This window comes from Lolium rigidum, chromosome 3 (genome assembly GCF_022539505.1).
Source record: "Lolium rigidum isolate FL_2022 chromosome 3, APGP_CSIRO_Lrig_0.1, whole genome shotgun sequence".
Classification (NCBI taxonomy): Eukaryota; Viridiplantae; Streptophyta; class Magnoliopsida; order Poales; family Poaceae; genus Lolium; species Lolium rigidum.
Window position 1 is genome coordinate 241,187,151 of NC_061510.1, and position 19,761 is coordinate 241,206,911.

General features: G+C 46.6%; 3 protein-coding genes across 3 annotated transcripts; all 3 read left to right on the forward strand.

The window, feature by feature from the left end:
* Window positions 1-3,284: 3,284 nt before the first annotated feature.
* LOC124703205 (protein GRAVITROPIC IN THE LIGHT 1-like) lies at window positions 3,285-6,844 on the forward strand. The gene is made up of 2 exons (XM_047235433.1): window positions 3,285-3,619; window positions 5,250-6,844. The coding sequence occupies exon 2, from the start codon at window positions 5,314-5,316 to the stop codon at window positions 6,580-6,582; it is 1,269 nt and encodes a 422-aa protein (XP_047091389.1). The 5' UTR covers window positions 3,285-3,619; window positions 5,250-5,313; the 3' UTR covers window positions 6,583-6,844.
* A 6,438-nt stretch (window positions 6,845-13,282) lies between these two features.
* LOC124703206 (probable ATP-dependent RNA helicase ddx5) lies at window positions 13,283-16,075 on the forward strand. Its single transcript, XM_047235434.1, has 6 exons — window positions 13,283-13,954; window positions 14,081-14,169; window positions 14,281-14,380; window positions 14,595-14,846; window positions 15,222-15,388; window positions 15,608-16,075. The coding sequence occupies exons 1-6, from the start codon at window positions 13,292-13,294 to the stop codon at window positions 15,894-15,896; spliced, it is 1,560 nt and encodes a 519-aa protein (XP_047091390.1). The 5' UTR covers window positions 13,283-13,291; the 3' UTR covers window positions 15,897-16,075.
* Window positions 16,076-16,337: 262 nt separating this feature from the next.
* LOC124703207 (2-carboxy-D-arabinitol-1-phosphatase-like) lies at window positions 16,338-19,705 on the forward strand. Its single transcript, XM_047235435.1, has 8 exons — window positions 16,338-16,777; window positions 16,867-17,083; window positions 17,173-17,291; window positions 18,052-18,150; window positions 18,405-18,458; window positions 18,541-18,639; window positions 18,705-18,812; window positions 19,156-19,705. Exons 1-8 carry the CDS (start codon window positions 16,361-16,363, stop codon window positions 19,528-19,530), a joined length of 1,488 nt encoding a protein of 495 aa, XP_047091391.1. The 5' UTR covers window positions 16,338-16,360; the 3' UTR covers window positions 19,531-19,705.
* Window positions 19,706-19,761: the final 56 nt, after the last annotated feature.

Genomic DNA, 19,761 nt, shown 5'->3' on the forward strand with positions numbered 1-19,761 from the left:
GAAGAATTGGATGGTCCGGATAAAAAAAATCGTATGGGGTCCGATGCGGTGTCTGGATTAGCTTTTTGTTTTACTCCAACCATTAAACGACAATAGGGTCCGATGCGGTATCTACTAGAGTTGCTCCTAGAGAAACCAAACAATGCTATACTTTCGGGCTGAAAGCTCCGCACTAAAACTTACGGGATGAGGTGGGTGACAAGGGATTAACTTGTCAATGCCTATGGATTGTAGGCTAGGGTTTAGTTAGAAGTAGAGGGCAAGTAGATCTCGAAGGTTTCAGCCGAAAAGTACTCGACGAATATGAAAACTAGGGTTTGCAGACAATGATTCGATGATCTTCTCGTCCCTCGACTCCCTCTTTATATAGGAGATGGAGCCGAGGGATTCGTGTTATACAAGATCACAGAGTTCGGGACGGTTTCTAACTCATCCCGCCAGATTACAAATAACATCTCCTATTACAACTCTATCTTTTCCTTAAATACATCTTGGGCTTCCGAATCTTCTTATTCTTCAAGTAGTGGGCCTTCAATAAACCCCGGGTACTATATTCGGCAGGCCCATTTGGGATGCCTATGTCGGTAGCCCCGAGATTTTGCTTGAATCGTAGAGTCGGGGAAAATCTCCATCGTTTATTTTTACCCGAAAACTCTAACTTTTATACTTTTCTCATAAAATTCTATATTGTACAGGGATATTGGTAGTTGGGGCTAGTTCATCCGACGGATCGGGTACTAGTTAAGCTGCTCTAGTGGCAATCCGCAAAAACCTACTTCAAAATCACGTCCCTGGACATGATCTCGGGATATCGGTGTAAACTTCGACGGGTGCCGCTTAAGGTCTTACCATTCCGTCGAGTCCCAGTCAAATTTATCGAATACCTAACGCGTCCGTTAGGATTTTTCTTCGTATCCGTTGATACGGATAAAAGTAGCAGAGCGCGAGTCTTCGGCGATGCCACGCCCGGCGAGAATAGATCCGGGGTCTTACCTTCGCAAATTTGCGGCATTCAGAAATTGATCGCAACTTTGGCGTTCCGAGAATATATTGTCGAGTGCTTTTCCGGCTGTTGGAATGGCACATTTTATCGAGTCAAATATGACTTATATTAATCTCCCGATGGGAGTATATGTAGAGTTAATTATAACTCGAAATATACTCTCTTCTTCGTTCTATCTTTCTTTTTCTTTTTTCCTTTTTATATTTCATCGGGCACGCGAACAGCGTTCCCGATGGGAGTAGCCCCCGAGGCTACAGCCAAGAACTTGTGCTTGGTTGTAGGCTCAACATTTTAGTCCACCTTGTCGCTATATCGCCAATATCTCCAGATAATCTTTCTCTTCTTCTCTTTTTTTTTTTTTTTTTTATCTATCGGGTGCGCGAACAGCGCTCCCGATGGGAGTAGCCCCCGAGGCTACAGCCAAGAACTTGTGCTTGGTTGTAGGCTCCCACAATTTCTATATTTGCCATAGTCGAAACTTTACTTTTTTCGAAGTAGCCCCCGAGCATTTGGGCAAAAACTTGTTTCTGACCAAAAGCTCCCGAAGTATGCAAATAACTCATCCTGTCGCCATTCTCCTTTTATTTTTCTTGTCGACACATTTTCCCTTGGCAAATTTTCTTCAACTCTATCAATGGTCGAGATTTTTCTGTTTTGTGGGTCCATCGTTTCCACCACGTTGACACGTCGTGCAAGTGGGGGACACACGTCCTCCACTTTTTCTGGCGCACGTACGGTAACACCACGTAGGGTTTAGTTAGAAGTAGAGGGCAAGTAGATCTCGAAGGTTTCAGCCGAAAAGTACTCGACGAATATGAAAACTAGGGTTTGCAGACAATGATTCGATGATCTTCTCGTCCCTCGACTCCCTCTTTATATAGGAGATGGAGCCGAGGGATTCGTGTTATACAAGATCACGAGTTCGGGACGGTTTCTAACTCATCCCGCCAGATTACAAATAACATCTCCTATTACAACTCTATCTTTTCCTTAAATACATCTTGGGCTTCCGAATCTTCTTATTCTTCAAGTAGTGGGCCTTCAATAAACCCCGGGTACTATATTCGGCAGGCCCATTTGGAATGCCTATGTCAGTGGGATCAGCCGGTTGGTGCAAAAATTAAGGAGAAGGTGGGCCACGTTTTTTCGCTTTGCTTCAAATCAAGCCACGTACTCCCCGTAACTTAATCCCGTAAGAGCATCTCTAACAGAGCCCGAACTCGCGGCCGAAACTGAAAAGTCCAGCGAGATTAGGGGTTCGGTTCGGAGATAGGCCATAACGGAGCCCGAAATCGCGGCCTGGCCCGTAAAACGAGTTCGGCCCCCCGAGAAATCGAGCGGACGCCCTGTATTAAAAGGGGCCGCGAAGGGGAGTTCGGTTCGTAAACCCTACTCCCCTCCGCCGCTTTCACTCCCGCCGTCGCTGCCTGCCTCCGCTCTGGTGAGCGATTCCGGCCTCTCCGACGCCGCTCCGCCGCTTCGGCCACCACCCCTCCCTCCGGAATGGGGCGTTTAAGACGCGTGGGTAAGGGAGGTGGCCGATTCGGCGGCGGAAGATCACCTCGGCGTCCGCTGGCTGTACGAGCGGAGGCGGAGCGCGTCAGGCGATCGCGCTCCGACGGCGCGTGGAAGCGGGCCGGCCGGAAGTGGCTGGAACAAATGGCGCGCCGTCAAGCGCGCGAGGAGGTGGCTAAGGAAGGAGAAGTGGAGGCGCCCCCCGCTGCCAGCTCGTGCAGCCCGCCGCTGCCCCCGCGCGGCAATGCCGACGCCGACGGGCCGCCTCTAGGCTGCGGGAGCACCTCCGAGGCGGCGGCCGTCGAGGTGGCGTCGCTCATCATTGCCTAGGAAGAGTCGGCGACCAAAACCCTCCGTCGGCGACATTAAGCGCCTCGGTGACAGTATAATCACTCCGGGGACTAAATCTAGTCAAAATTAGGCCACTAGTATCGAATGTAGGTTGAATATGCATGTATTTTGTCCCTATTATTGTAAATTATGAACGAATTCAGCTTGATCGGATGAAATCGAGTGCAATCGCTAGTTTCGATTTCCCGCAACGTTTGATTTCCGTGTTTTCGGTTCACGTTTTCGATTTCTGTTCTGCGTCGTGACTAAATCTGCTCGCAATTTATTTTTCGGAAGACTAAACTTACTTTTTTCGGTTTCGAAAAATAGGTCTAGAGATGCTCTAGGATCAGCCCGTAGGTCTAGCATTTTCGAGAAACCAAACAGCCCGGAGGACCTACAGTAGATGGGAGGTGCGGGAACCAACCAAACACTCCTTGTGCTGGTCTGCTGGACTGGACACAAACCGCGACCCCCTTTCCTCGGCCGCCTCAGATTCTCTCGCCGCCCGACCCGAGCTCCTCCTCCACACTCCGTCGCCGGAGCTTCCCAATTCCCCTACCCCCTACTCGGCTCCTGCCTGGCCGCGTCCTAGCCGCTAGTAACCATCCCGGATCTCCGCGTCCAGATCGCCGGGACGCACCACATCCCTGGAGCAGCTGGCGTCCTCACCGCCGGAGCCAACCTCTTTCGCCTACTCCCCTCCCAGCTCTTCACCGCTGGAGCCCCCTTTGTGGCGTGCTACCTCCAACTCCGCACCCTCGGAATCAGGTTAGCATCGCTACATGTGCCTACTCGCCTTGGACTGAGGGTTGGTTTTACTGGATCCGAAACTTCCTGCGTACATTTCAACCGTAGATTTGTCTCTGCGTGTTAGTTCTTTTACTTTCTGTATGCCCTACTGCGATGGAAGAAAGAAAATTACACATCTGGGCAACTAGTAAGCTGGAAATCATGGTGTAGCCTGGTGCCCTGGTAGACGACTGAACCTGTTCTCGAGCAAAAATAGCACAGGTCAGCGTTACACCAAACTGACATTGCCAGCGCTTCACGAGATCAAACACAGCCGTGCTGGTCTGATCTGTGATGGTCGCCAGGTAGACACCATCTTAATTACTAATGTCAACATGTACTCCCAGTTTGAACTACCTTGCTGATTTATACTTCAAAAGAATACACAGATCATACTGCAAGCCCGCAAAAAACTTGATGGCTTTTTCCTCAGGGGTATTCCAGACATCTTGTACTGTAATTAACCCAGGAACCACCCTAACGAAAAGCCAGGCCTGCCACTTCCCTGGTTAGCCAGCGAGAAGTCACTCATGGGGAAGATTTAGCCTCCCAACATGCCTGTCATATGGTTGAAAGAACATGTCATACGATTTAGTTCTCGTGGGGTTTGCTAAAGATGATATTTACTGCCTGAAGATTGTAGTAGACAGTTGGCACAAAGGGGGAAAAGTCGAGTATAGTTCAGACAATCGACACTCTCTTTGTATTTATACTAAGATTATCAAAATGGCCTTCTATAGCAAAGACTTGGGAGGAAAGCAAGGTATGAGTAGGCTTCACATGGTTCTTGCTTACAAGGCAATCAACAGCATCTTCATCAGTATAGGATGTGTGACAGTGAAGCTTTCTAATCTGAGTCATGAACCTGTAAAGAGGCTTGGAGTTGATACGATATAAGGTGTGGTGACGTTGTGATTGGTATCTAATGATGCCATTGGTTTTCCCCACATATGCTACTTGCATTGCAGTTTCTTGTATTTATAGTTCCATGGATCATATGACTTGAAATCAATTTTCTCTTGATTCCCTGAAGGTCAGCATGTTCCAGATGGTATATAAATCTAATGAGTAAAATGCGGTTCATACCATTCATCTTGGGGAGGTCAACTGATCATTGGATTATTCTTAGCTGCCCCGCATGAACACTCAATATATTTTCTTACCTTTCTCGTTTTTGGTTTGGATGGCGCGGAGGCCATGTTAAGAAACATATGTTCAAGTTTGAGAATCTGGGGGTCTGGTTATATGATACTCCGTCTATACCAAAATTTCAAAATCTACAACATCAAATCAATCTTATTAGAACCATCATCAAACATACTTTCATATTAAATATATTTGATATTGTATATGTTCATTTTTTTCTATGTACTTTGAACAGAACTAAATACGCACTACATTTTGGTAGAGGGGGTATCTGTTTTAGAACAACCCAAAGCGTGGTGTAGTTTACTTTGCGTGAAAATCTCTCTTATTCTAGGACGTGAAATACTTGCAAAGGTCGCTTTTGAGTCGCTTTTGAGCCAAAAAAAAAAGCCATTACTATTCTGGCCATTTATGCAGTTCATGTCGTATCCTGAGTTATGACCTGAACCTGTTACTTTTGCAGGTTGATGTCCACTTGTACGTCGATTGGAGATAACTAACTTGGTTGATCCTGAGGGCAAGAAGTAATGATCCGAGCAGGCCCCAAGGAATCACAAATTTATGACAACAATAGCCAGAAAGTTTATCCTCAGCCCATTGATGAAAATATGAATCAGAACATGGATTCGATGGACAGTATGATTGGAAGAATATTCAACAACATATCCTCTTTAAAGGCTGCATACATTCAGCTGCAGGAAGCTCACACCCCATATGACCCAGACAAGATTCAAACTGCTGATAAGCGTGTCATAGATGAGCTCACGAGGCTTTCAGAACTTAAGCATACTTACAGAGAGAAAAATCCTAAACCAATAGCAGCATCACCTCAAGATTCACGCTTGCTTTCTGAAATACAAGAGCAGCAGAACTTGTTAAAGACATACGAGGTCATGGTAAAGAAGTTCCAGTCCCAGATCCAGAATAGAGATACCGAGATTACCCATTTGCAGCAGCAAATTGATGAGGCCAAACATCGAAAATCAAAGCTGGAGAAGAAATTGAAACAAAGGGGCTTACTTAACAAGGAATCTGAGGAATCTGACGAAGAAGAGAACTACTTCTCCATTGAACTGACACCAAGTTTATTTACATCTGCTGCTGATAATTCATACCAATCAATACATGATTTCTCAAAGCCCTTGATCAACATGATGAAAGCTGCTGGGTGGGATCTTGACGCTGCTGCAAATGCAATTGAACCTGATGTAGTTTATGCAAGGAGAGCTCACAAGAAGTATGCATTTGAGTCCTATATTTGCCAAAGAATGTTCAGTGGTTTCCATGAAGAGAGCTTTTCTGTGAAGGATGCTACTGCCACTGTTTCCAATGAGGCTTTCTTCCACCAGTTCCTTGCAGTACGAGCCATGGATCCTCTGGATGTATTGAGCCAAAACCCAGATTCAGTTTTCGGAAAGTTCTGCAGAAGCAAATACCTGTTGCTTGTGCACCCAAAAATGGAAGGTTCTTTCTTTGGTAACATGGATCAGAGAAACTATGTCATGAGCGGTGGCCATCCAAGGACACCTTTCTATCAGGCATTTCTCAAGTTGGCGAAGTCCATATGGTTATTGCATAGGCTGGCGTACTCTTTCGATCCAAAGGTCAGGGTCTTCCAAGTGAAAAAGGGAAGCGAGTTCTCGGAGATTCACATGGAAAGTGTTGTCAAGAACATCGTCTTGGACGAAGGTGCCGAGAGGCCTAAAGTTGGTTTGATGGTGATGCCTGGTTTCATGATCGGGACTAGTGTCATACAGGCTCGAGTGTACCTTTCAAATGTCAAATATGCTGACTGAAAATGTTTCAGTTGCTTGAGAAGATTCAGAGCATTTTACATCCTGCGAGGGCACTTAGTTGCATCTGATAAGGCGGTGTATGTCTTATCTTGTATGTGATGCTACCTCGGAAAAATGTTATTCATATGAAATGTGGTAGCAATACCTTTGCGAAGAACAATTTTTTCTTTGTGAAGATTATTATTTTGCTTCTGGTCTGTGATGTAACCCTGTCCAGTGTTTGATCTACCTGCCACCACTATGTAAGTTTTCTTTTTGGCGTCTTATCTGGTTATTGTACAGTACTCCCTCCGATGCATAGTAAGTGTCGGTGCTTTAGTTCAACTTTGAACACTTTTTATGGATCGGAAGGAGTTATATATGTGCACTATAATTTTGTTTTTGTTATGTAGTACCTTGTAAAATTTAACGATTGGATAACTGAAACATTTTACAACTTGGCGAAGCACAGTTTTTCCAAAGAGCATCTGCATGCCAAAACACCAAGGAGATGCTAGATGCGAAAGAAGTTGGTTAGCCCTAGTGCTAAGAGATGCAATTTGTAGGTGCAAGACAAAAGAAGCTTAGAGCGTCCATAGTAACATACAAGATGTAATCCCTCCCTGCTGCAATACACGTTATTACAACCTGCCAACTTCCGCATCTGAAGCACAGCGAGGCTTATGCTGACATGTGAAAACCGCTTGCCTCTATTAGTTCGCAATGTTTTCTGTTCGGCAATGAGTATCCCTTATTGGTAAATAGTTCGTGCCTCTATAAATTCCACAAGTCTATATAAATAGATGGCAGTATGACACTTATGTGATTTGTTTATTTATTTTCTGTGGGTGGTGAGGAATTGCGGAACTACCGATTGCAGCGTAGCTTGACAATCGAATGCAATGCATATAGGCAACAATGCAAATAGGCAATATCTTCTCCTCGTTGCCCACGGGCAACGACAATAACAACCACAGGAATACAGGATGCAAACCGTTGGACTAGGCCTGCAAGCGGCGAACTAAGCGGGTCGGATTGGATTCCGAATACAGTACAAATTAGATAAATACGGATTAATTTTCTATTGTACAATTTATACTAATTACCTTGATTTGCGGGATATGGCAGATCCCACATTTGCAGCCCTAAGCTGGATGCAGTTTGGTCTCCATCTCCATAAGTATTTGCAGTAGTTGGTTATACTTGATGCTCTGAAATTCCACTAAGACTCGGCATCCAAGCAAGTTTCGGATGCAAAAGTACTTTACTAATTGGCAGAATTCCAAATTTTGAAAAAAATCTCCGATGATGGGGTTTTTCGCATTTTTGAGGTATATAATGTCTTGTTGGCATGATCTTTACTTGTGAGGTGATCTTTTTGATATAGAGATCGAATCAATCCTCCATTTCGAAGAAAATAAAAAGCCGGCCACGCCTAGGAACTTCAGTTTCAACCCACCGCAAACAACACATAACCTGGCAAGTGGCAACGAACTAACCAAGTCAGACTCGGATCAGATCCTCTTAAAAGGGAGACGCGAAAGACGATCGTGGTGGTTCAAGGAAAAGAAGATGAAGAAGCTGCAGATCGGCGTGGTGGGTATGGAGCGGTACTTCTCCACGGACGTGCTGGTGGACATCCTGCAGCGGCTGCCGCCGAGCAGCCGGCGCCGGGCACGCCTCGTCTGCCGGCACTGGCGCGAGCTCGTGGACGGTCGCACCACGGAGATGCGGAGCCGCGCCAAGCTCCTCATATGGGACACGCTCACAACCACCGCCTACGTCGTCGACGACATGTCGGCGAGGAGGAGGCCACGCCGTCTCTACCGCTGCCATAAGAGCCTGGTCGGCACGTGCAACGGCCTCCTCTGCCTGTGCGGCGACGAGCGGGCGCCTGGCGGCGGCGCCGTCGTCACGGTCGTCAACCCGTCCACCTGCGAGACGCTAGCCGTACCTCCGCCGCCGCGCCGGTGGCATGACCGAAACCGGAAGAGATGGCACGAGCAATACAGCTTCGCCTACCACCCGATCACGGGACGGTACAAGGTGGTGCACCTGCCGTGCAGCCTCGATCCCGTATGCAGCTTCAACGCCGTTCACGTGTTCACGCTGGGGGAGACGGCGTGGCGGGAGGCGCCGGTCGGCCCGGGCGGTGCCAGGTGCAACCTAGCCGCCGGCGTCGTTAGCATCGACGGCACGACGCATTGGGTGAGGGTCATGCCGAGCGGCCTCGCCGTGGAGGTCGTGTCTTTTGACCTCGGCGACGAGCGCGTCGCCGTCGCGGCCGCACCGCTACCCACGCCGCTGGCTAGGGATGCGAGCTACCACCTGACGGAGGTGCACGGGAGGCTGGGGTTCGTGCAAGGCGGTCACCGGGCCGACGTGTGGGTTCTGGAGGAGGGGCGGCGGTGGAGCCTCCGGTACATTCTTGGGCAGCCTGTCCCGCGGCCGCAGTTCGCATATCCTGGCCAGTGCGTCCTGACGGTGCGCGACGAGTCGGCGTTCTGCGCGCACTGGTGGAAAGGCTCACCCATGTCATCCGGCCGGAGGCTGCGGCACGACGACGTGATGCGGGTCGGCTATCGCGACGAGGGGACGCTGGTCGCCAACATGATGGCTCCTCACTGCTCCGATGACGAAGGTTACCAGACGTTCGCCTACGTTGAGACCAACGAGCCGCTCGACCACTATGGTTCGAGTTAACTAATTAGTGGTATCGTCGAGGGCTTTTAGTTTTGGTTTTAACTTGGTTTCTAATTTGCAACTTGTTCATTTTTTGGCTCGAAAAAAGGGGACACGAAAAATGTCTCAACTAATTTGAATGTGATGTGAATTTCAGGATGCATCAGTGTCTTGCTATATTTTCCCGGGACGACACATATCCCAAATTGTTTCCATTAACATTTTTGAGATTTTTTTTATGAACATTAATGAGCACTTCCACATAAGAATCAACCCGTGGTTGGATTGTTAGGAGGGGCAGTGATACTTAGCCTACAAGTAGGGGTGGGCATAAAAAACTGAAACCGAACACCGAAACTAAATTAACCGGAACCGAAACCGAATGAACCGAGATAATTTCGGTGCATAAATATGATAAACCGAATTTATCAATTAAAATTCGGTTTTGACCCCTAATTGACCGAAATAACCGAAAAATCGAGATACCAGCGACACAGACAAAACGAGAGGTCGGATGTTCGTTTATGCTAGTGCTCAACACAACAAAACAAAGCTTAGAACTGCATGTACTAGCCCTTGCAGCCCCATTGACGTAAGTTGTATCTGTATACATGTCTCTTCCGATTTCTAGTCCCTAATTAATCTACTAAAGGTTCCGACGGATTTCCATAGTCTATATGCATCGGCCGGCATGCACCGTCGACGTACGTCGTCTCTGTCGGATCCAGCAAGCGAAAGCAGCGAGTCAGATCATGCAGCAAAGTATTGCTATCATATCTCTTTATCTCTCAGCGACTAACACTCTAGCAGCCCCATGCACATTGCGATGGGTACACACGCTTTGAATTCCTTTTCTTTGCTACACAATCATTCATCTTGATTTTTGCTTAGTCGCTATGCATTTTTTTTTTTGCTAAGGACTATGTATTTGACTATGGTTACTTCTACAAGCAATGACGAGTGCGTGCTCAGCATTACTAGCCACAACAACACGCACGAGTGGCTAGCTGCATGCATTGTAGGCGCCCGCCATTTTATTTTCTGTCAGACTATGTCATATCGGTTTAAAACCGAACACCGAACCGAATTATTGGTTAACTGAAATACCAGTTAACAAGAAAACTGATATAATTTCGGTTATCATTTCTTATTACCCGAATTTTAGAAAAAACCGGAAAATCGAACCGAAATTTCGGTTAAAACCGAATGCCCAGGCCTACCTACAAGGGATAAAATCTAGATTTAACACTTTGGTGTATCATAAATGCAGAATATTCTTTTAGTAGAAGGTGATGTCGCCGTCGATGACGACTTGTCTATGGTGACTTCGTCAATCTCAAGACTCACCGGATGAGTTTGTTGGACATAGTCTCTCGGAGGTGCTCATATTGGTAGAACATGTGTGCGATCATAGATGTGAGTGTATGTACTTGCTTGTGAACATCTCCGTTTGTATTGGTTTCGCAATAAAAAGAGATGTTAGATATCCAGTTCCCTCCTTTTGATGGGTGCTTGGTATGTACTCAACGGAACCCAGCGCCTCCTCCAAAGTCCAGACCAACCCACACATGAAAAAGAAGCAATCCCTACTCTTACTTTGGACTACAAAGGGCAGGAGACGCATGGAGGAGATGAGATGGTGGATGAGATCGGAGCCGGGTGGGGCGAGGGGCAGAAAATTTTGGTCCGCTGGAAGATTAGAGAATTCGGGAGAGGAGAGACGTAACCTCCCTTTTGAGGACTGTAGTACTTTTTCTTTTTGCAGATTCTGAGGCGGTATCTCAACCGACGAACTGTTTAACAAGTTCCCAACAGACCGTAGACTAAACACAACAAAACATTGACAGGTAGGACCAGAATGAACGAGAGGCGCGCACAAGCCTGGGAGCTTAGAGCTCTTCTAAGATGGTGGGAGCATAGACAGTACACACATGGAGAGAGCATCCAAGTTCCTCACCGGCCGGCTATCGAAGCTCTAGCAACAAATTATCGGAGATCGAAGAAGAATCCTACATGTCGTGACAAGGAAGCATGGAAGTTCCCACCGCAGGGTTTCCTAAAAATTGACGTTGATGCTGCATATAACGAAGATGAAGGTAGAGGAAGCGTAGGTGTTGACATAAGAGATTATAGAGCAAAATTTATTACAACTCAAAGCAAAAGTCTGCCTTTTGTGAAGCATATGCGTTAAGAGAAGGACTATGTTTGGCATAACATAATGGTTGCAATAGATTTATCATCCGGTCTGATAATATTAAAATGGTGAAAGCAATGTTGGATGGTGGTTTCTCGGCTACATTTGCAGCTGCAATTTTTCTTGATTGCAACATTTTAGCTTCAGGTTTCAACAAAGTGTCGTATGGATTTTGTCCAAGGGAATCAAATTCGGTGGCTCATGAGCTAGCGAGAAACTCGTTTCAGACTTTCAGTTCTTGTATTTGGGATGATGATCCTCCTGGTTTTATTCTCACCTCTTTGACAAACGATGTAAGCATGTTTGGTGTGGAATAAAGCTAGCCGAATGGCATTCCCTAAAAAAACTTTAGTTCCCTCCTATCTAAGTTTGGGCCACTCAGTCAAAACTCATAACCATCATATAGTGCACACCGTTGCTAACCGAATGACATGAAAATACCTTTTCAAACCAAGGATGATAACAAAAATAAGGTTCTACAAGTTTTTTTTGCGAATAGGACCTCACATTAAAAGAAACATTGACGAACATCACAAAGCACCTCAAGAAAAACAAAAATTACAACGAGATCTTGAGAAGCCCTTCATCTTCAACATCTAGACCATGTCGATGACGCGCCTCCGCTGCCGCACTTCCCCGGGACGGCCTGATGTTGTTGGTTACGGATTGGAAGTCACCAAACGGATCAAGAAGGCCACATTCGTCACGGGGACGAAGAAGAAGGATGAACTGCCGATGAAGCTCCTTTATAATCCGAAGATCCTCACAGCCAGAAGAAGCCTTGATGACAACACCGCTCCCACAAGCTTCTCGACGTCACCATTGAGATGGGGCTAAAGCCGGGGAGGCCTTATAGGAAGAGACGCTGCCACCACCACCTGAGCACCGCTCCACCAAACATGAACCCTAAAAACAAGAAAACGGAGCCCTCCCAACGACGGGAGCATAGATCCATCCTGCCTCCAGAGACGAGGTAGAACGGCGGCGGTGTCGAAAGGAGGTGACAAACCATGTACATGTTTGTTGATTCCTAACATTAAGATGATAAATATCTCTATGTATGCCCGATTGTAGGGCTAGAGGCACACCCAACGAAGAGCATGGACATTTATCCAAATGAATAAATCAATCAATAAATACATGATATGTTATGTAGAAGTACGATTTCTCGCCATCTTAGCTCTTCCTCCTTAGTTCAATCATCTTGATTGGATATTCATGTAGAAGTTCCATTACTAGTCAGGTTGAGCTCTTCCTTCTAAACATCATCGGAGTTGGGTTTGGGACATTTCTTTCGTGTCACTCTTCATACTCGTGGAAGTTTGAGACGCATTCGTCCACCCCTTCCCCACCCACCCACACCATTGCATCAGCATCCTCGTACATGACCTCGAAGAAGCTTTCAACCACTAACACCTTGTCGTCCACCCTGGAGCAACTGATCGGCCTCCTTTTTTACGGCACACTGATTGGCACCTTCCTTGTTGAGCATTCATGCCCATTTGTCAGCTTTGGTAAAGGAAAAAAACGAACTCTAGTCTTTTTTGAGGAAAAAAAAAAGAGTTCTAGCTTTTTTTTTAGGGGAAAAAAGAGTTCTAGCTGTGCTAGGCCTTCTAACTTGTTGGGCCGAAACCTCACATAATGGGCCTCAAGGCGACGTAGATGCAGCCCACGTCCAGTGTGCGGGCTTCTTGCTACATCATCTCCCGTTCTTGTTGGTCAATCTCATTCTCGCCGGCCCTGAATCGTCTGCGAGAGGAGAGGAGAGGGAGGCTCTTGCTAGGTTTTAGCAGCGCAGGTGCGGCGGCGGGGTCCTGCCGTCGAGTGTTAGGTTGGCCGGAGCGAGCAGCCGGGATGGCCAAGGGCGACGACGCGCTCGCGCGTAAGCGCGGGAAGGTGCGCCGGAAGCGGATGCGCAGCAGCGAGAACGCCGTCTCCACGCGCGTCGCCGCCATCATCGCCTCCAAGCGCCGCCGCAAGACCGGCAAGCGCCGCGGCTGCGAGGGCATGTGCTTCTCCCTCCCTTGCCCCGAGGACCCCTTCAACGAGCGCCACGGCAAGAAGCGCAGGACCGACGATGACGCCGCCGACGCCGACGCCGACCATAAGAAGAAGGGCAAGGATTCCAAGAAGCGGCCGGCGGAGCGGTCCATGTCCGGGTCCAATGCCATACCCGTGCGGAAGACGAAGACGGAGGAGGACCGCGTGGACCATGACCGGCCGTCCAAGTTCCTGGTGGTCTGCCTCAACGCGATCCGGGACGCGGCGGGGGCGTCCGACGGCGACAGCGGCAGCATCCACGACACCTCCTCCTGGGGCATGGAGCTCTGGAAGTCCTGCGCGGCGTCACCGCCGGTGGACGTGCTCGACACCAGCTACGCATACGCCACACGGGAGCAGACGTCGTGGCTCGTCTCCACCGCCTGCGACATCGTCGCTAGGAAGGAGAAGCTTGGGGTGGTCGTCTCTTGCCCCTTCCTGCTCTACCTCGTCCCGTCCCAGGAAAAAGCCGTGCAAGTGAGTACCAACAACTTCTCTCCACCTTTTTGTTCTTGATGCTGTAATTGCTGGAAAGTAAAGTATGAACAAAAAAGGTCATACTCATCTATTAATTCATTTGGTACTGCTTCATTGCTTGGACAGGTGCGTTCCATATGCAAACCTCTAAAGTCTCTTGGGATCCATTCAGTGAGCTTGCATCCTGGCGCTTCCATAGAACATCAGATTTCTGGGTATGCTGTCTTCAATCACTAGTACCATCTTCCCAGCAAAAGTGAAATAAAATCATCAGTACCATCTACCACCATGTAATGATACGAATATCGTCTTGTCTTCTCTATCAGACTAAAGAGTTGTGAGCCGGAGTTTCTTATATCTACCCCTGAGAGGCTTCTTGAATTGGTTTCACTAAAGGCAATTGACATATCGAATGTATCAATGCTGGTGAGTAAATGTTCTTTGGCATCTTGATGATGAATTATATTAGTTCACTTGTATTTTCAATCCTAGTGTAATGTCAGTATTTCACTTTGAAAGTTATGTGCTTTAAAGTAGTTTTAGTCAGCCCCTATAGCCTTATGTGCTTTGCAGTACTGCGCAATTACAGTATGGCCAGTAATTTATGTATGCTAACATCAAGAGTAACTTCATTTAACAGGTCATTGATGGGCTAAGGGAGTTTGAGGCCCTTAATTTGAGCCCCATAATTAATTCTGTTCGACGTGCCATATCAAGTGATGCTCAGGTTACTATCTTCGGTGGTCAATGTGACCAGAGTTTGGCAACGGTGGCAAGAAATCTACTGTGTGGAAGAATTACAAAGCTTACTACGAATGATTCAGTTACTTCTCGAAGTGAATTTATAGCGCAACATGTTCAATGTTGTACTCCAGAGGAGAAGACATCAAAGGTAACTGAGTATGCTGAGAGAGATGTCTCATTCTTTCTTACTTCAGTGAAGACTGAAGAGTAATTTGTTATTTTCTTTCTTTGGTTGCACTTCAAGTATGCTAGTTTTTAGGTTGGTCAAGCAGTAGGTGTAATGTACTCTACACCCTCCATCCTATAATATAGACGTTGTGGTAAGCTGTTTTTAACTTGCCAAAACGTTTTGTATTATGGGACAGAGGGAATAACGGTTTGACCTGAATAGGCATTTGGATCCTGTGCCCTGGTAGTTAACTACTTACATGCATGCGGTGAATTCACGGTTCATACCTTTTTTCAGCTGCAGTTGTTTAAAGTCCAAAATGCTTTGCTGATAAAGTTCTGTCTTTTTTTCCAGGTTAAGGAAATTCTTGAGCATGTTTTAGTAGAGCATGCTAGTAAGACAGCAAAGGTTTTGCTAGTAGCTGCGAATGATCATGAAGTGCAGAAACTCACTTCATCCCTCAAATTGGAAATATGCACAGTGCCTGGTGACTCCAGCAGCACGTTTACCATTTGCAGCAGGTGCAATGAATTCCAACACATCTTGTTATGACATTTCGTATCTCAGAAGACAAACTGAACATGTGAAGCATAGCCAGTACTTTTCCCCTAACTTTTCACTTTGAAGCCACTATACCTGTTTGTTGGGTTTTCTCTTTTCAGATAGTTTTACCTGCACTATTTTTTCATTGAGATGAATTGTGCTTTAGGTGACAACTTATGTTTTGTCTCTACTTGCAGCATGGGGCTTATCAATGTCCTTGTGAAGGACTGGAAGAGCTTGGCAACAACAGGTGTTGAAGAATTTGAGATTGTGCTGGTTGCGGACTTGCCTCCTTCATTTGATGATTATGTTGAGATCCTCAGCAGGACAGCTCGTCATGTGGTTGCAGGGGAGGTGCATGTTATCTTCTCTAACTCGGATGCTGCTCTTGCGAAGCCCTTGTCCGATGTTCTTGCAAGCTGCGGACAGAATGTTCCTGAGTTGCTAACGAAATTGACCAGAATTGCTCCTGGTAGCGATGGTTAATCATGGTCGCGCGGACAGGTCGTCGAAGTATCTGCCACCCACAACTCTTCCTGTCAACAAGCAATTTTGTCAGCCTCCAATGTTTTCCGTTCCTTTTTTCGTGTAATTCTCATGTGTCGCATAGCAATCATGTCTCGCCTTGATGTGTAATGCATTTGACTTCCTATTGCGAATGCGGCAACTGCCCTTCCTGTAAGAACCGATATGCATTCTGTAATAGAAAGGAACAGCTGTAATGATTTTTCAAGACGATATATAAGTTTCTGCTGGAAATATTCTGGAGTGGAAGTTTTTGCCAATTCTGATGTACGCCTTCTAAAACGTAAGGCGCAGTTTATGAAATCCGCATCCTACGGGGTGTTTTTTTCTTCAGAAACATCTTCGCGGGAAACTCAACCCAAACCACACATCCTTCCGGCTGACGTCCAAAACTGAGACGGGAAAAATCCTGCCTTTCTCCACCTATGCTCCTCCTCGCTCCCGCCCCGCCGCCGTCGGCGACCAACACTCGCCGGACACCCGGCGGCCGCGCTGTCTCACGCGTCCGCTGCTCGAGCGTGCGGGAGCTTGATGCGTCACCGAACCGAGGGACGCTGCCCCCGCTGCTGGAGGCGAAGCGGGTGGTGCTGGTGAGGCACGGGCAGAGCACCTGGAACGCGGAGGGGCGCATCCAGGGGAGCTCCGACCTCTCCGTGCTCACGCCCAAGGGGGAGTCCCAGGCCGAGACCTCCCGCCTCATGCTCCTCTCCGACACCTTCGACGCCTGCTTCATCAGCCCGCTCGCCCGGTCCCGCCGCACCGCGGAGATCATCTGGGACAGCCGCGATAAGGACCTCATCCCGGATTACAACCTCCGCGAGATTGACCTCTACTCCTTCCAGGTAGGCTACTGCTTGCTCGGTGCTTGCGCAAATGCTTGGCAGCCCGCCAGGTGCTTGTGGAAATGCCGTGATGATGATCTGGTTTGCAGGGACTCTTGAAGCATGAAGGGAAGGAGAAGTACGGAGCTCTTTTCCAGCAGTGGCAGACCAATGCGCCAAACTGCAGCATCGATGGGCACTACCCAGTGCGGGAGCTCTGGGACCGTGCACAGAGCTGCTGGGAGAGGATCCTGGCACACCAGGGGAAGTCTGTGCTTGTGGTTGCACACAATGCAGTTAATCAAGCTCTCATCGCCACCTCATTGGGTAGGTGCTACGAGAATTTTATGTGGATTTTGTAATGCCAAGGGCGTGCTCACAAATGATGATGACTGCATCCTGGTGTTGGTGTTTAGGACTTGGCACGGAGTACTTTCGGACTCTGCTCCAAAGCAACTGTGGTGCTAGTGTGCTGGATTTCACCCCACAGCCCAGTGGACGCCCTCCAAGTGTATGCCTTAACCGCTTAAATCAGGTGAGGGTACCTTTGTTTGGATCACCGAATTTTGTTTTTTCTGGAAGAGGAAAAATTCTTCTGACACATGGTGCGCTAAAGTTCATTTTCGTGCCTAGTGAAGTCAGATGTGCACTATTAAATGGACCTTTCTACTCCTTGCCTGTTTGCATTTGCACAAGATACTGTTACTTTATGTCATATTTGAGCTTAAAAAAGTAAGCTGGATAGTCTGCTTGATTTGCATGGCTAGATTTGCTACAATCCTTTAAGCATCGGTGAGTTTAGAGCTGATGTGCAGGATATTTAGGCATTTTCAATAAAACACACGAAATGGCGTGGGAAGTTTGAACTTTGAACAACAATACACCGTCGTTATGATTCTTTTTTTAATTGTATATACTACTTCAGCTGCTAGAGAATGCAAGTAATAGTTAATGAAATTAGTTCATTGAACTGTGCTTATCAGTATTTAATGACATATTTCAACCACTGAGCATTACTTTGCAGTCATCCATTATCTGCTTTGTTTGACAACATTGGCTTGTTGTGACTTTTGAGGTTTCTTCCTTTTGGTTTTGAGGATTCTTGCTAACTTATAGATCAAATGCTAGTTTTTGTTTAACGTGGCAATTTCTAGCCCTTGAGAGCAACTGTGGTGGCTTAATTCAGCATTGCTATAATAAGGGAACATATATGCATCTAGGAAAGACAAAAATGAAGTAACCAAAAAATGAAACCATGTAAATTAATCCCTTTCCCATGTTTGTATGTCATACAGACGCCGGACTCTCCTGTTTCTGCTGAAAGTTCTGCAGGTAGAAAATCAAGCAAGAAGATCATTCTGGTCTGTCAAGGGGCTACTCAGAACAGTTCTGAGGTATGGGTTTTCCTTGTGTGCACACTGCATGTGTGCATTAACAAAATTGGACGTGTTCTTGGATAAAGTCATGTAGACACACTAACTATTTTATGAACTTATTTTCTAATTCCTGGAATAAAGATCTAGAGCCCGATGGCAATGAAAACTATGTAACTTGAGTTTCTTTATAGATTCAGAATAAATAGAACCGCACAATTCATCATTTTTTGTCTTTTGAGCTACATATATTTACTTTACTTTCTGAATTCCAGGGTAGTCTAGGCGGAGTGGGTTATGCACCTCTGAACATGCTTGGGGTTATACAGGTAATTCACATTTTGTTTGTCTCACGTGGCCAATTTATTTCCAAAACAATAGCTTAACTTATTTACGGATCAATACTTTTAGGCTCAGAAGACTGCGGAACTGCTTTTAGATCTGAAAGTGAACAGTATTATCTGTAGCCCACAAGTTGCAGCTGTTGATACCGCAACTGCCATATGCGAGGTGAACAGTATCTTATTTCTACCAATTTTCACCTGCGGGATTTGATCTCATGGAGTCATTTGCAGGTCCAAGTGTCTGCCGATTGCTTAGGTGCTGACTGTGTTCCTCGTGACATTGAGATGAAGAATTTGCTTGGACTTGAAATTGATGATGCCTTTCAGACAAAGCAAAAGGTTTAGAAGTTAGATCATCTCCAGTTTCTTTGGTTTATCAAAGGCATTGGCATCGTGCTATCTCTACTTTGAGGGTCTTTTATATGTCCTTAGAAACCGCTTTTGTATCACGGTCTCATGGAGATGATCTCGCCACGAAGGCACCAGATACCTCAACATCTAGAGTTCAGCTTTACAATTAGCAACCACTTTCCTATTCTTGTTAAAACTATCTCATCTGCACATTGTCAGGTTACCTTTTCCTTAGGGAAATCGGACGGTTACCTGGAAGCTTTGTAAAAAAATGTACATATTTCGCATTTTCAGGGCAAAAAAGTAACAATTTCCATCTCCCTCTATGCAGAGCCTTGGACAGATGGTTCAGTCAGGTTGGCTGGGCGGCATGGAACACCAAAAACTGAAGACATTATGGGCTCAATCAGAGGAAGCATGGCAAGCTTTGGTAAACGAATTGCCAACCAATGAGGCTACCGAGTCAGACAGAGTCGTCGTCGCGGTCGGTCATCCCGCCATTCACTTGGCACTCCTCTGCAGGTGCCTGAATCTAACAAGGGAATACATGCCGTCTTTCCATCTAGACGATGGCAGCATCAGCGTGATCGATTTCCCGGATGGGCCGAAAGGAGGAGCTGTCGTCAGATGCACGAATTACACGGCCCATTTGGGTAGATGGTCCATACCCGTCACAAGAACAACAGAAAACAGTGATGAATTATGATTTTTTTTTTGTCTACAATGTATATATTATTAACATCTTCAGTTTTTCTGTCAAAAAAATCTTCAGTTTCTTGGGGTGAGTATCCTCCTCCTTCAGGAAAGTGAACCGAGTCTGTAGATATCATACACTGATTAATATACACATTGGCATTAATGTATTATTATGCCCAACAGTATATAGTTTTAAAAAAAAGTTATACCCAGCATTTATGCTGCAGTGTCATGTTGTTCC